Below are 15882 nucleotides of genomic sequence, written 5' to 3'. Positions count from 1 at the left end.
TCAAAGTGTATAAATAACTTAATTTTTTTAATATAATATTTTATATTAATTATTTTTTAAATGCTTTATATACTATAAAATATGAAAAATAATTTTTTAAAAAATATTTTTACCTAAATAAAAAAAATGTTCATTCATTTTTAAATCATTCGCAAATGATGCCTCCAATTTATTTTTTTTAAATATGTCACTCATTTATATTTCTTTATTTTAAATTAAATAATGTATATAATTAGCACATTTTTAAAATTAATAAATTTGTTGCTAAAAGATTTAAATAAAATAATAAATACATCAACGTCTTAAACATAGTCTATATTTTAAAATAAATACAAAATGATTTTATTTTTATAAGACGAAAATAAGATATGTGTGTAAATATAATTAATAAAAATAATATAATTATCATAATTTTTTTAAAATCACTTCATAAGCATTACTCTTGTTTTATAGATGTAGCCTTAGTTTTTTCTTTTTTAAAATCCATCTCATATTGTACTAATATATATGAAAAAATTATAAAATTTTCGTTCACTATATTTATTAAATTTTGTCATTCACTCATGAATTTAAATTTAATTATATATTTAATTGACATATTACTTAATATTTTATTAAATTTTTATATTAAAATTAGTTATCTACTCGAAAAAATTATAATTTAATTTCAATTGAGTTCTATAATAATAACAGAGAAAAAGAGTGTGCATAGGAAAACCACACCATTGAATGTAGACAAAACTGAAGGCAAGGTTCGTTAAGAGGAAAAATAAAACGAGTGACGCGTGTTAGTATGCGGTGAAAAAACGAGCGGTTCGATGGTAGCTTAAAATTCGAGAGAGGAGATCCAAGGTCAAGTCACGTCGCGCGTGGCGAAGCGATGCTGAAACCAGTAAGGACCCTACCTTTCCAATTATGACACCTCAACGAGACTTCGACGATTTAATTTTATAGTCGGCAGCGGCTCGTCACCGTTCGTGGTGCTGGATCGGGCTCACATGGACCCCACGCGATATTACCTTGCGAAAGGGGGAGTCTCCAAACTACCGAGTCGTAACTCGTAAAATCTTCCTCGTTGCAGCGGCGGTTAGCAGTTTTCCAATTTATTCAACACCCACAGAGATTCTTTCCTTCTCGTCCACGTTCCTAATCGACGCGTGATTTACGAGCTCCACTCAATTTTTGATCTGGCCAAGCCACCCACCATCAAGGAGCTTATTAAAATACTATAAATATTTAATGCTTAATTTTTTTCTTAAATAAAAATTAAAGATCAAAGATATTAGAATTTAAAATTTTTTAAATTTATTAAGATATATTTATTATCAAACTAAAATGTATATTTAATATTTAAATTTTAAATTTAATATTTTATAAAATATAATTAGGTAAAGTTTAAAAAATTAATAAAAATATAGAACACTTTTTTATTTTTTTTAAAGATTATGTATTAAAAATTAATCATAAAAAATATTAAGGTGTGAATTTTTTAAGTAAAAATCAGAGTTCACAGTTGTAAAATTGTAGTTTGAGTTTTTACTTTAGTAATAAAATTTATTAAACTAAATAATAAGTAATAGGCTATGGAGTAATATATATTTAAATTAACATAAAATATATATTTAAGAACTGTTACTACTCTTATTTGGAAAATTAAATAAAAGAGAAAAATGAAATATAAGTTAAAAAATAATAAATTGAAGAGAAAGGAAATAGTAAAAATATAAAATTATATTATCATTTTTATAATTATTTTAATTTCCAATAAAAAAGTAGAATAAGTATTTTACTATTTAAATGTTATTTTTTTCCCTTTTATTTTTATTCTCAATTATCCATATTATGAAAGAAAAGTATTTTTTCAACACTTAAGTCCGATAGACAAAAAAAGAGTGGTGCTAATAAATTTCTAACCCGCATAAAGGTCAAATTTATAGGATAAATAAAGTCAAAAGAATTTGATTCCCCTTGTGAAACCTTATCATTATCTCCCCACCACTGGATTTTGCCACGCACAACGCCCATTGAAACATGGGCCGCCTGATCATCAATCCCCACTCACAGATGGTCCCTATTCAGCCAAATGTTCTATCACCATTTTTCTTTTATTTATTTACGATATAGTCAATGAAATTCGATAAAATCAACACATTTATTTTTTATGAGAAGCATTTTAATCTTAATATTTTATTTTATTAACAAAATTATTATTTTATAAAATCTACATTTATCTATCGAAATTTTAACAGATAAATTTAATTAAATCCTTCGTAGAGTATAATTTACATTAAATTTAATTTAAATTAAATCAGGGTGGAAACTAGAATTTAGAAAAATCTTCATATTCCATATCGATTTTATTTTTATAATCACAATTATGAATATAAATAAAATCAAAAGTAAGTAATTTATTTCACATTTATATTAAAGTTATTTTTTAGGAAATAAAATTAGAATTATAATATAACATAAATATGTAAAAAATGAGTTATTAGAAGTGACGAAAAAAAAGCCCTTCGTCACATCTCATTAATTATTAAACAGGCATTGATTATAATATTATTAAAATTAAGACTTCTGTAAATAATAATTTATATTTAAAAAATATTTTCTGTAAAGAATATTTTTAATAAAATAATTTATTTTTTATTATTTAATTTTATTTAAAAAATAAAATTCATTAATAAATTTATATAAAGAAATTTTAATAAAAATCTCAATGGTGAAAAATAATTTTTTTTTTAAAATAGAAAATTATTTTTTAAAATAGTTTATTTTTTATTAATTAAAATTTTTAAATATTTCAAATATTAAAAATATTTATTTAAAAATAAATAAAAAAATATCAAAACTATATTTACAGATTTAATTTAATGTTAAATATATTTAAATAAATTTGTGGGATTTTTAGTCATATTTTTTTAATTTTTCGTTTTTAATTTAGAAAAAATCAAAATTATTTTTAAAAAAATATTTTTGATAAAATAAATAGGAATTAAAAAATAAAAAAACTGGCATAATAAATTAATGATTGAGGGATTTGAATGCTACTTTTCCTTGCGATCTCTCGTCAAGAATATGCGATTTAATATTCGATCTCTTACCCAAGCTGCACGTGCAATGTTTCCAGCACAAATCAAATTCACGTGCCTAACCTAGCTGGTTAACTCTTTTAATTATAGTAGTTTATTTATGTCTCATCATCTTACAATAGGCCTAATACACGTATGCTAAACTCTAATCAAACTGTGGATTTGTGTTTTATAATGTGTTAATGATGTTTAATAATCTATCAAGGAGCTTAAAAAAATATTACCCTAAATATCCCTGCAAAAAATACAAATCATCTCTTTTTATATTAATTTTATCACAAGTATAAATAAAAAGAATAGAAAAAAAATTACTTGAAAAATATATTATCTTTGTGTATGGAATTGCATTAAAAGATTCTTGTGAGATAATGTAAAAATAAGATCGCGCCAGCTCAAACAGTGTAAAGAAATTGTATTTGAAAAAAAATTCTTAAAAATATGAAGGGGAAAAAGAAAATACCAAAACTTTTATTAATAGACTATATTTGAATATTTAAATATTTTTACGGGATAATAATAAAAAAGTCCATACCTTTAATTTTGTTTCAATTATTTTTTTATATTTTTTTTATCAATTAAAATATAACATTTTAAAGTTACTTTAATTACATTCTACAGTTATTTATATCATTAATATTGTTATGTCAATATATTACATTAATAAATTTTAAAATAAAATTAATAATAATTTAAAAATTTAGAATAAAATTATAATAAAATTAAAAGTATAGGAGTTTTTTAGTAATTATTTATTTTATTTTTTAAAAAAATAGAGAAAAGAAAATTAAATATTTAATCTGTATATTATTAATTTTTTTAAAAATTCACTCTAAGTATTATTACTTAGTATAATTTAGAAAAATAATAGATTAGTATTATACTTTAGAATTAAAAGTATAATTTTAAAAAAATATTTTTAAAAAAATATTTTATTACTTTTAAATATTTTCAAATTAAATTATTTTAAATTATTTTTTAATACTTCATAACTAATGTATTTAATAAAATTATTTTTTTAACGATAGTTTTAAAATGTAATACTAAATAAAGTAATACTAAATAGTACGCATATTAGTCAGATTAAAAAAATGATTGATAAATAAATTATTATGATTATTATTATAAAATTATTAATAAAAATTAAAAAAATTAAATAATAATAATTTTAAATATATTTAATAGTGAAAAAAAATAATTTGATAATTTTTTAAGTCTTTAGAATCTATTTAGTTAGACATTAAAATAATATAATTTAATTAATAAAATATAAAAATATAAAGTAAAATTATAATAAAAATAAAGTATATTCTTTTTATAACGATTAATTTTAAATTTTGATACAATTGGAATAATTTTAAAAAAATTAAATTTTAATCGAAAAAAATTATAAAGTGTAATTATAATAAAATAAAAAATACAGACTTTCCATTAACTCTATTTATATAAATACAGTCAAGTTCCATGATAGTGAAGTTGTAGCCATTGAAGAAAGAAAGTGGAGAAACACTGGACAGATGAGCAAATCTACTAAGAAAAGTGGGGAAATGGAAAAACAAAAGCTAGGGAGAGGCCAAGTGGGGTCTGTGTAATCGTTTTAGTCTTCGACTCTTTGATTTGATTCTCTGATAAAGTTCTCACGGATGGCCATGGCTTTGCCACGCCTGCCAAAATCTGCCACCTCTTTTTCTCCACCCTTCAATTTGTACTAATTCTTTTCTCACATCGTAAAATAGAATTTCACACAGAAAAAGAAGTGGCCAACTTCTATACTCATATCAACAAGAAAATCCAAGCATATACAGCCATCCACTCTTGTTCTAGTTCAACATTTTGGACTTAAACTTCTGTCAATATAAGTACAAATCAAAATAGCCTATTTATACATAGTAGGCCACAAGAATAGATGATCAATATAAAAACAATTCTTAGCAACATGGATTATAGAAACATAATATGAATTTGAATGTTTGATCTACAACAAAATTTAACTCACTATCTCAATCAATGTTACAGCAGCAAAGACGAGAAAAAGAATGCCTCCAGTGTACGCGATGGTCTGCCCAAGAAATACAGTTCAGTTTCCTTAATGCTTACACGAGAAATATCTTCATGATATGATATGATATGTTTCTTGAATTCCCTGGCTGCATTACGTTATGCGTCGCTTATCAGGAATTCATTTCAAGGGATGAAAGATGTTCTACAACAGGCATACAGGCCCACTAGCTTTTATTTTCCTACTGAAGAAGTCCTCGGGGATAAAATTTATGTGGCTGCCTGATCATGTTGGTTCAACTAGTGAACCTTTTTGAGGTACAAATACCATTATGCTGCCGCCCTAAGACTTTGGATTAGACAATTTGTGCCAAAGTAGAAATGAAGTCTAGGAAAAAGCTTGTCTAGATCGGAGTCCACATTGATCCCAGACATAAAAGTAAGTACCATGTACCTACACTTAATATCTATGTAGAGCCGATCTAGGAAAAAATTGTCTAATGGCTGGATTTGTCATAGCTGTAAATAGTTCAATCAAGACTTCCACTGCACCACGTAAAAATCAAATATCTAATATTCTAATTATAGGATTCTGTATTATGATAGTTGGCTGCTATGTTTTTCTACAGCCCGAAGAACAAATCGATGGCTAAAAGTGGAGGAATAAATTGATTGAAGATAGAGAGAAGGAAAGGAGATGATGGAATGTGTTTTGATTGTAGATACTAGATAGCGTTGAAAGTTTTTAAGTATACCTTTTCTGATAAGTACGTGCCAAGCAAAGAACCTCCCAGAACAGCAATCTGTACAAATAAATTGCAAATCAGCAAGGCCAATCAATTTGCATGAAGAAAGAGAAAATGAAAAAAAAAAAAAAAAAAAGGCTGAATTTGCAGTGAGGAAAAAACACTTTTCACTGTAACTCTGCACCTTTTTTGTAATAAAAGGGAACAAAAATAGATCAGGTAATCTAACAACAACATGTTTAATTCAAATATTTTATTACTGAAAACTATAAAGTTAGCAAAACCAACTTGTAGCAATAATAAATTATTCAAACATTTTGCAAAGCAGAGTGGTTATTTATTTTAAACACATGTGCAATTTATGTCTTTGTGACAGCCTATCAAGGTGCAGGCAGAGCTAGGGTTACGTATTCTTTCAAGGAATTACCAAAGTTGCAACACCATGGCCAGCCAGGGCTCCACCAATAACACCAATAGGCGAAGATGCTGCTGCAAGGGCTGCATATGAAGGGGAAACTCTATTAGTTAAAAAGCTATAAGAGGCAGGCCTGGATATATGGTACTGTTGGATGCCTGCAGGATGCTATCTTGTTTCTTTAATATACAGAAGTTCCAGGAAAGCAAGCTCTATTATTAAAACAATTTTACTAAATCTACATTACAGATATGGCCAGCTTTTTCTTGAAACAGCAATATTGTCTATAGAAAAAAAAATCAGTATCCTTATGTTTACCCGAAAATATAAGGGGACAAGGATGTCATGATTTGGTGGGAAATTTTGCAAGCTAATCCTTGCATACTGGTATAAAATCGGGAGATCTTGTTTGGTAGACTTAAAGTAGGATTCACCAAGCGGAACCGGGCTTGTGGATTTGGGTGCAACCCATGTGTTTTCCAGCACACACGGCCTTTTACATTCTTTGACCCACAATCATGCCAAGCAGCATGATATCAATGGTCACTGTTTAGTATCATCATTCATAGAACTTGTTTTCTCTCTCTAGAATGGCACTTTCTCACTCTAAAAGTTACTTCACATTCATCCACATTTCTCAAGAAGCATCTCGTTCCCTATGATTCCTTGCTATTTCTTCCCTTGCCTCTCTCAAAGTTTCCAATTATTCGTACACAAATAATCTCTAATATTTTTCCCTTACCCTTTAAATGCAATCAAGTGTTACACATGCTCAAATGTGTATGCAAATGGTGCCGCCACTTGGACAATTCAAATGCTATGCAGACAAATGCTCTTGTAAACCATAGGAGTAAAATCATTTCCAATGTTTGGAATATAATCTAAAGTTTGAACTAAGTCAAACAAGAAATTATTTTTTATGCAACTCCTCTGGTATATAATCAAATACCTACAGATTTTTAGCTTTATGACTCACCTACAGTGGAGAAAAAAGATTTATCACCCCATTCAGCAACAAAAACCAATAGGAAGGTACTGACAATGGTGTTAGCAGCTGCTAAAATGCCGGCACCATTTCCAGAAAATTCTGAAACTGCTAGCTCCGCCTAGTGCATAGCATAAATAAAACATATGATCAAATTAACTCTGACCACAAAATATCAACTGGAAGACTGTAATACATTGGGATAAGAGAAAAAGGGCCAAATTTCAAAGGCTGCATATCCATAGCTGATCAACTTTTTTTTTTTCCTTTGGATATTGACAAGGGAGATTTGTTATTGATGAGGTTAACTCTGAAAAGATCATATAGTGAACTTGAAATTTCACCTCCTTTTGTTCATCTTCTGCTTTTAGACTATCACTTGAGCTAGCATCAATCAGTGTCGAAACCCCAAAATATACCTGAATTCACTCATAGCTCATTATGCTGCTTATGTTTAAGAGTTTACTAGGATCTTCATGTTTTCTAAACCAAAAAAGGAAAGGGGGCAAAAGAAAACTTACCAGAAGGCAAACAGCAGCAATATCATCAACAGGCAAATCAGTCTCACCAAGTCTACATATGTAAGTGGACTATATTAGAGAAATTATTCACAGATTGATAGAACAGTTTCAAGTACAGATTAAATGGAATAGTAAGTTCAGTAGGATGGATGAATGAAAAATTTCCACTTGTTCTTCGTTGCATAGCAAAACCACCAGGCAAAATCAATTGAATACAGCCTCCAATATATCTCAACATTTCTAGCATCCAACACCATGTCATGCATGGAATATTCCCAAGTTCATAAGTGTCTAAAATAAGTAAGTCTTGAGGAAAATACTTGAATGGAAGAATTTCATCAATGTAGTGAAAACTTCGTCCAAGAACCACGGATATGATAGTCATTGCCCTGCCATGCCATTTGACACTTCTGTTAGAATCAACATCTTTATTTTATACCACAATAATAAGCAATGTACTTTTAGAAATGGATTAATGACTTGGTCTTGAATAATAGAACAGCTTACTGAGGCCTTTAATTTCATATTAGGTTCAACTATAAAAAGATAAGAAGAAAAAACACTGCAAAATATAAAAACTTTATATGAAAATACCCCACTGGGCCAGTTAAAGCCCTAATCTTGGGCTAAGATTGCTAGTCTATTGACGTTAAATTACTAACTTTTAATATAGGAGGATTCCTTCCTAGATTCACTTCCTGGAGTAGTCAAATTATCACAGTACATACTAAATCATTTATGCTATGAACCTATAGAGAATTCACTATTTCACTATAATAAAATTAAAAATGCAAAGGACATCTAAATTCACCATTCTTGAGCAGAAAACATACGCAAGTGCACCAAAGGTCCCAGTGAAAACAATCGCAGCAGAATTCCTAGCTGCTAAAAGCGCCTGCACAAGACATAAAACATCCGTATAACCTTGAGCCTTATGTCCCAAAAAACTAATATTGAGTGAGATATCAATTTTAAGATTTCTCCAGCAGATTGAGTATGAAACGGGAATTCTGTTTCATAAAAGAATGCCATTTAGTTCCTTCTTACCGCTATGAAAAAGGTCTTGTCTCCCAGTTCTGAGAAAAATATCAGCAGGAATGCCTGTAAACCACACACACAAGACGCACCAACAAAAAGGTGAATTGAAGACTTTAGTTTCCATGGATGAATATTGCCAAATGAAGAAGTTTATCTGGTAAAAGGAAATATGAAAATGTGTTTCTTCCAAAATTCTTTCTAGAGGAATAGAATAAATAAATTGAACTGACATTGTGTCTATAATGTGTACATTGCACTCAGTTTTCTCATGCAAAAGTTAAGTTTTGTTCTACAAAAAGGACTGCTAAGAAATATTGCTGTTAGGACATAGGTCAAGTCTCTGCCTCAAGATGGTTTTGTGAAAACTTTTAAATTACTATATTCAAACATTATGGAACATATTGTTGAAAATTAATAAAATCAATGTGTAATGTTAGAAGAAGCTATTAAATGTGTTTTACTTCCATAATAAAATGCCAGTTGCACAAGGTAAAGGGAGATTCTCCTAACTGAAGCAAAACCTGTGCTAATATCACCAAAGTCACCCAAATAAGGAATTGACTGAAATCCAGAGGCAAAATCTGTTCCAGCTAATGCCTGATGAGAGCCTTGAAGTGTTAAGTATCCAAACAGAAGCACAAACTTCAGCCAACCACCATATGATTTAGTGGAAGCCGCCTTTTGATATTCCCTTGTTGAATTATACTTTGCGAGTGAGCCACAAAAATCATCCAGATCCAGCATGGATTCTGTAGTTGCTTGGACGTTCTGGCAATCAAGGCCCCTAACCTCCTGTAACAAAATTGAACATCCGAATAGAAAATGAGAACAGTTAAACCCATGTATGCCAAGAAAACAAGGCAGAGGTCTTGACAAAAAAGAAAAGTAGCAACTTTTTCACTCCAAAGATTCAGTGCACCTACTCGTCCATAGTTTATATTACACATTGAAGACTATCAGAAACTTAAATTCCACTTTCTACAAAAAGCACAGTACGAAATAATCAAAGAGGGAAAAAGGGTGCAAGGAAATATTACAAGGCCATCCAAATTCTTTGAAGCTGTTGGCAGAACATGTCTAAATGCCTCTTCAATTGGGTTCTCACACCATTTTTTTGGATACCTACGCATGAAATTTTGGTTATAGCAAACTCAAATAGAAAAATGCGAATTCAATAATACTCAGCATTTCATGTTCTACTATTCATTTCAAATAAAAACTACCGCAACTAATTATCCCATGGGTTCCACTCCAAAACTGCATTACCAACTTTGATTCATACTTGACAAACAGTTGAAAATTAGATGCAAAAGCCAAAAAGAAACCATTCATCCAAAGCAAAAAAGAAACAGAAAAGAATTAATATTTCTTGCAGAAGCAAAGGAGAAGTTATTACTAAAAAAACAAGAAACAAAAAAGAGAGATACCTGGAGAAAATAAGAGATTGGTTACGAAAGAAAAATTTGGAGCTTAGCTTCTTGGACAGAGAATTCAAGGGAAGTAAGCTAAAGGTGGAATGGGGCTTATGAGGTTTAGGACATGGAGGCAATGAATGTGGCTTCAAAGCCATCTGTGAGAGAGTTACGCTTCGCATTTCTCACTCAACTCTCAAGTCTCAATCTTTCTGTGCAAGTGCTGCTGTCTGGACCTGTGGTTCTGTGTTTTTGATTGACAGGATAAGCTTTAAGTTGTCGCGCCAATACAATTTCCACGCTATTTATCGGCTCCAGGAAAAGAACCTTTTGGCCACTGCTGCCTTGTTGGAGATTTATTTACATTTGACTCAGTTGCATGCCTCTGGGCCTTTCTTTTTTGGGGCTCAAATTTTGAAATTGGGTTGGGCTCAATTGGGCTTTGAATCCAAGTTGATTCAAGCTGGCTGATATCCTTTGTAGGACAAAATGGAACAAGAGATCTCTAGATAAAGAGAAATTATAAAATTGTTATAAATTTTATTATAATTAATGATTTGAATGAATCTATTATATATTATTATATTCAATTATTCAATGATAAAGCAGAAAATTTCTAACATTAATACATTTTATTAATTTATTATTTCCCGTAAAAGGAAATAAATATCATCTTATTACAATACAGATAAATAGTAGATTCTAAATTTACCTATTATAACATATATTACCAACAATCATAGAATTTAATATCCATCTTAACCCTGAAGTATGCCGGAGGAATAAAAGCATCACTACTGACCGTCGCAATTCCTCGATGCATAAAAAAATCTCCGGTACCTCCAACGATTGAAATATCCCTAACAGCGACCAAAGTGGGATCGGCTCCGACGAAATTAATGGTGCCTTGGTAATCGGTGCTATTGAGAACAAATGAAAAAGCTAGCCATGCAGTGAAGGTGGTCTTGTCATCGTAAAGGTACAGGCCCTGTGCCCTACCAACCGGTGGCGAGTGAAAGTTGTCGTCTAGGGTAATGGGGTCATCAAACACTACTATATTACCAAAATGGAACTGAGGTGCTAATGTGGTTAAGTTAGCACCAGCTGGTGCAGCCACAATGGCAGAAGTAGCATTAGCTCCGTTTGTTCCATCGTAAAGATTGTCGTGAAAGTACATCACAAATTCCTTGCATGGTTTGTAGTGCCGCTTCTTCTTGCCTGCGTAGGCTGAAGACACAGCAAGGAACATGAAGATTAGTGAAAAAATCTTGCAGTTTCTTGCCCTCATTGTTTCTTTCCTTCCTGAATCTTGATAATGATTATGAGAGAATGCTCTTAATTGTGGGTTCAGTCTACGTTCATGTTATTATATAAGATATTTCTTGGGGTTGGAGTGTGAAAATTTTACTAAGAGTATGCTGTTTAGTTTCGTTGACCAAGGGAAATTATATACCAGCGGTGCACGTTCTTATCCTGAACTTTAGGCTAAAGTTTCCTCTGAACTTCTGAAGTTCTAATATATTAATTCTTATTTGATGAATAATAAATAAATGTTAGTTTTTTAAATAGAGGATGATGATCTCATAATTTTTCTCTAAAAAATTATTAATATTATGTAAAAATATATAATATTTTATTAACTAAATTAATGCTTTAGGGATTTCAATGGAGCTCTTTATGGTATTCCTTTTTTTTTTCTCCTCAAACTTTATAGTATTTCTTGCAAAATATATATATACACAGTAAAATTTTATTGAGCAACAATATTGAAAGTAATAGTTAATATTTTATTTGAATTAAAATATTAATATTTAATAATTAAAAAATAAATTATAAAAATTATTTTTTATTACGTTTAATTAATCATTATAACTACAAGCAGAGCCCATCTCGCTTAATATATGCCAGATCATATATAGTGCTGCATGACTGCACGTTATCATGGCCGCCCAAACTTTAGCCTAAAGTTTCTGCAAACTCGTGATCTATTGCAGATTCCGGGGCCGGGTTGACTGCACATTATCAAACACAACTACTAATGAGGTCATCAGATACAGCTAATTAAGATCATTTACACTTAGATAAATTTTTCTTTTAAATCATTTTGGTATAAATCAAACTAAATCAAAATTGGAATAGAGAAAAAAACAGAAATCAAGTTCTTCTTGCACCCATAGGCTGAAATTGTATTAAACTGATATTACATACTTTGTCATTACAATCAAAGACGCATGATTTTACCAACACTCGTAGAATTTGATATCCACTCGTAGTCTAAAGTACACTTCGCCTTCAAATGCATCAGTCATAACAGTAGCAACTCCTCGATGCATGAAAAAATCTCCGGTACCACCCACCACAGAAATATCCCTAGTCCTCTCCATAATCGGATTGGTTCCAAGGAAACTTATGGTGCCGTGATGATGTGTGGTATTCAGGGAAAAAGAAAAAGCTAGCAACGCACTAACGGTGTTCTTAGTATCGTAGAGATACATGCCTTGTGCCCTACCAACTGGCGGTGACTGAAGGTCGTTGTCTTTGGTAATGGGGTCATCAAACACTACCATGTTACCAAAATGGAATGGGAATGCTAATGTGGTGAGGTTAGAACCTTGTGGTGCTGTCACAAGAGCAGAAGTAGCATTAGCAGTATTCTTGCCATCGTAAAGAATGTCGTGGAAGTATAAGGTTAATTCCTTGCATGGTTTTGCATGGTATCTCTTCTTCTTGCATGCGTAGGTTGAAGATACAACAGCAAGAAAGATTAAGATTAAAAGAGCGTTCTTGCAGCTTCTTGCTCTCATTGTTTTTACGCTCCTAAATTAAAGTTGATGAATGATGATGATCTAGTCGGATAATAGTTAGTCCGGATTGCTTATCTTGAAGTCCTTATATATAATTATATTTCTTGGATCTTATGTGGACTTTGAAAATCTCGCAAGCAATGGAAAAATACACGTTGTGATAGCTTAACTTTAGCTTAAAGTTATGCTGAACTTCTAACTTATACAAGATGCTAGCTCATAAATTCAAAACAATTATATATCTATATATATATAAGTTTTTTTTTTCCTTTTTCATAAAATAATTGGAATTTATAAGATTCTTTTTCATGCACATGCACAAGTCCAATGCAAGGATGCAAGTCGAATTTCAACCTCAATCAAAACTAATGTACTCAAAAAAATAGAATTAAAACAATAAAATTAAATATAATGATTCGATCTGAATAGATTGATAATTTTGATGTCATCATTATTTTCCAATCATAAAGTTGCATTAAACTTGACAATAACAATGAAATTACTTGATAGTTGATACAACTTAATTGCATATAATAATTTTACCAACATTCATAGAACTTAATATGCACCCGAAGCCTGAAGTATATATCCCCTGGCTCATCAGTGGTGATAGTAGCAATTCCCTGGTGCATGAAAAAATCTCCGGTGCCTCCCACGATTGAAATATCCCTAGCCTTATTCATTATGGGATCGGCTCCGATGAAATTTATAGTGCCTTGGTGATGTGTGCTGTTAAGGACGAATGAAAAGGCTAGCCAAGCAGTGAAGGTGTTCTTTGAATCATAAATGTACATGCCTTGTGCCCGACCAACTTGTGGTGACTCAAGGCTGTGGCCTGTGGTAATGGGGTCATCGAACACTACTATGTTACCAAAATGGAACTGAGGGGCTAACGTGGTCAAGTTAGCTCCGGCCGGCGCTGCCACAATAGCAGCAGTAGAATTATCAGCATTGGTTCCGTCGTAAATTATGTCATGGAAGTAGAGGACCATTTGCTTGCATGGTTTTTTAGGGTTCTTCTTCTTCTTCCTGCAGCCTGCTGCATAGGCTGAAGATACAGCAAGCCACATGATGATGAAGAAAACAACTATGTTGCAGCTTCTTGCACTCATTGTGTCTAATTGCGGTGTGTGAGTTCACCGCCATGTGTCTAATTCAAGTCCTTATATAAGATATTTTTGGATCTAATTATCTGGAGCAACTTGCAATTACCAAGCCAAGTAGCTTTAGACTAATACTGATTTTATGAACAATCAAATAATTTAAATAAATAAAATTACATGTTGCCCAAATTTAGCCTGAAATTCCTCTGCAATAGAACAATAAATTCCTATGCATGTGATGGCCGGCAAATATTGTAATAATTAGAGTAACAATGAAGTCATCAAATATAACTATTACAAGAAAAAAAAAAAAAAAAACAGTGACCTATCAAATTATAAAAAATATAATTAAAATAAATCATTAATTATTTAAAATATTCTGAAAAAATTAATTATCGATTATTTAAAATATCAATAATAAAATTAACCATTTTTTATTAATAAAAGGCGGTAGTTATATTTTTATTTTATTACAGTATAGTAAATCAACTTACATAAGAATAAGAAATTTTCAGCACCCATAAATGCACCTATTTATTCATAAAATCTGATAATTTTCATAACATTCACATACAACTTAATATCCATCTTGAGACGAAAGTAGTAATCACCCTGGGAAGTATCAGTCTGAATAGTGGCAATCCCTCTAGCCATGAAGAAGTCTCCTGTCCCTCCAACCACTGAATCCCTTGTCTTCTCCATCATCAAGTCAGCTCCCATGATATTGATAGTACCTTTATTTTTCGTGGAGTTGAAGATCAAAGTATAGGCAAACCAGGCAGTGTAAGAAGATCTCATATCATAGAAATAGAACCCTTGTGCTCGTGCCACTGAATGGGTTCGAAGACTGTTGTCTTTTTGTCATGGGATCATCAAAAACAACTAGCATACCAAAGTTGAACTTATTTAGCTCAGTTGGTTCAGTGGCTGCAGCAGATGTTGCATTTGCTGAATCTGTGCCGTTGAAGAGGATGTCATGGTAGTAGAGCACGAATCGCTTGCATGGTTCTTTCTGGTTAAATGATTTTTTGTGGGCTGAGACTGATTGAGATGCAAGGAGAAAGAAGAAAAAGAACCAAGATTTCACTACAAGCTGTTTCATGGTCGGATTTGTCTTTAAAACAACCATACTCTTGCAATTTATATAGTGACTGACAATGCCGATGGATTCTGCTGGTGATTTATCTTTTATTCGTTGAAAATTACATGTTCCTACCACCAAACTCTTATGCAAAATTACAAAATATTCTCACTTCAACATTCAACTAACACTTTCGTCCTATCATCTAATTCCTTCCTTCCCCTTTCATCCTTGTCAGGAGGCTTACGTCTATACTTTTTCTGGGGTTAATCATTTTTAAGAAAATGAATATCTTCTTTTTTCCAAAAAAAATAATTTATTGGACGTAAATGCCCTTATTTTTCACATATATGATCAGGTAACGGAGGGGAACGGGTTCCTCCCTTTTCTCTTCTGTCTCTATTCTCTTTTCATTTTATTTGACTCGCAAATCTCCTAGTTAAGATCAGATCGTGGAATTATATTGTGAAGCTACTGTTGAAGGCTTATTATTTAGGGGGAAATAAATATTTTGTAAAGTATCCAGAGATTTTAAATAAAAAAACTTTTTCAATTATCCCTATGCTCATCATATAATCAACCACTAGAATTTTGCATTCAGGTTCATGCACCTACTTTTGATTATCGGTTAACGTTTTTACAATGATGAGAAAGTAATTAAATTTACTTAAAATTATAATAGATACTTTT

The 15882-nt window shown here is 30.9% G+C and overlaps 5 protein-coding genes across 10 annotated transcripts; all 5 read right to left on the bottom strand.

Moving 5' to 3' along the window:
• Positions 1–4836: 4836 nt before the first annotated feature.
• On the bottom strand, positions 4837–10536 carry LOC110609984 (GDT1-like protein 1, chloroplastic). 6 transcript variants are annotated; one of them, XR_006350006.1, is made up of 12 exons: positions 10220–10536; positions 9830–9914; positions 9303–9584; positions 8802–8855; positions 8588–8649; positions 7923–8143; positions 7755–7806; positions 7578–7652; positions 7225–7354; positions 6261–6331; positions 5843–5890; positions 4837–5148 (listed from the first exon to the last, which is right to left on the bottom strand). XR_006350006.1 is itself a non-coding variant. In XM_043954150.1 (12 exons), the coding sequence occupies exons 1-12, from the start codon at positions 10384–10386 to the stop codon at positions 5183–5185; spliced, it is 1161 nt and encodes a 386-aa protein (XP_043810085.1). In that variant the 5' UTR covers positions 10387–10536; the 3' UTR covers positions 4837–5182. The 6 variants fall into 6 exon arrangements, 5 of the variants coding, with proteins under 5 accessions (XP_043810085.1, XP_043810083.1, XP_043810086.1 ...); XM_043954150.1 differs by having other exon boundaries at positions 4837–5236; positions 7566–7652; positions 8075–8143; XM_043954148.1 differs by having other exon boundaries at positions 7566–7652; positions 8075–8143.
• A 290-nt stretch (positions 10537–10826) lies between these two features.
• Positions 10827–11554, bottom strand: LOC110609981 (disease resistance response protein 206). Its single transcript, XM_021749833.2, has one exon. It carries the CDS (start codon positions 11490–11492, stop codon positions 10932–10934), a length of 561 nt encoding a protein of 186 aa, XP_021605525.2. The 5' UTR covers positions 11493–11554; the 3' UTR covers positions 10827–10931.
• An 819-nt stretch (positions 11555–12373) lies between these two features.
• On the bottom strand, positions 12374–13043 carry LOC122722061 (disease resistance response protein 206-like). The gene has a single exon (XM_043951694.1). It carries the CDS (start codon positions 13006–13008, stop codon positions 12442–12444), a length of 567 nt encoding a protein of 188 aa, XP_043807629.1. The 5' UTR covers positions 13009–13043; the 3' UTR covers positions 12374–12441.
• Positions 13044–13434: 391 nt separating this feature from the next.
• On the bottom strand, positions 13435–14137 carry LOC110610161 (disease resistance response protein 206). Its single transcript, XM_021750039.2, has one exon. It carries the CDS (start codon positions 14118–14120, stop codon positions 13548–13550), a length of 573 nt encoding a protein of 190 aa, XP_021605731.1. The 5' UTR covers positions 14121–14137; the 3' UTR covers positions 13435–13547.
• A 462-nt stretch (positions 14138–14599) lies between these two features.
• LOC110609976 (dirigent protein 5-like) lies at positions 14600–15306 on the bottom strand. The gene is given in 2 exon segments (XM_043951790.1): positions 14600–14969; positions 14971–15306. Coding segments are annotated over 2 exon segments (594 nt in total). The 5' UTR covers positions 15241–15306; the 3' UTR covers positions 14600–14645.
• Between the last annotated feature and the right edge of the window lie 576 nt (positions 15307–15882).

Source organism: Manihot esculenta, chromosome 2, assembly GCF_001659605.2.
Source record: "Manihot esculenta cultivar AM560-2 chromosome 2, M.esculenta_v8, whole genome shotgun sequence".
Taxonomy (NCBI): domain Eukaryota; kingdom Viridiplantae; phylum Streptophyta; class Magnoliopsida; order Malpighiales; family Euphorbiaceae; genus Manihot; species Manihot esculenta.
The sequence above is the reverse complement of the archived record's forward strand: the minus strand, read 5'-3'. Positions and strand labels throughout refer to the sequence as shown.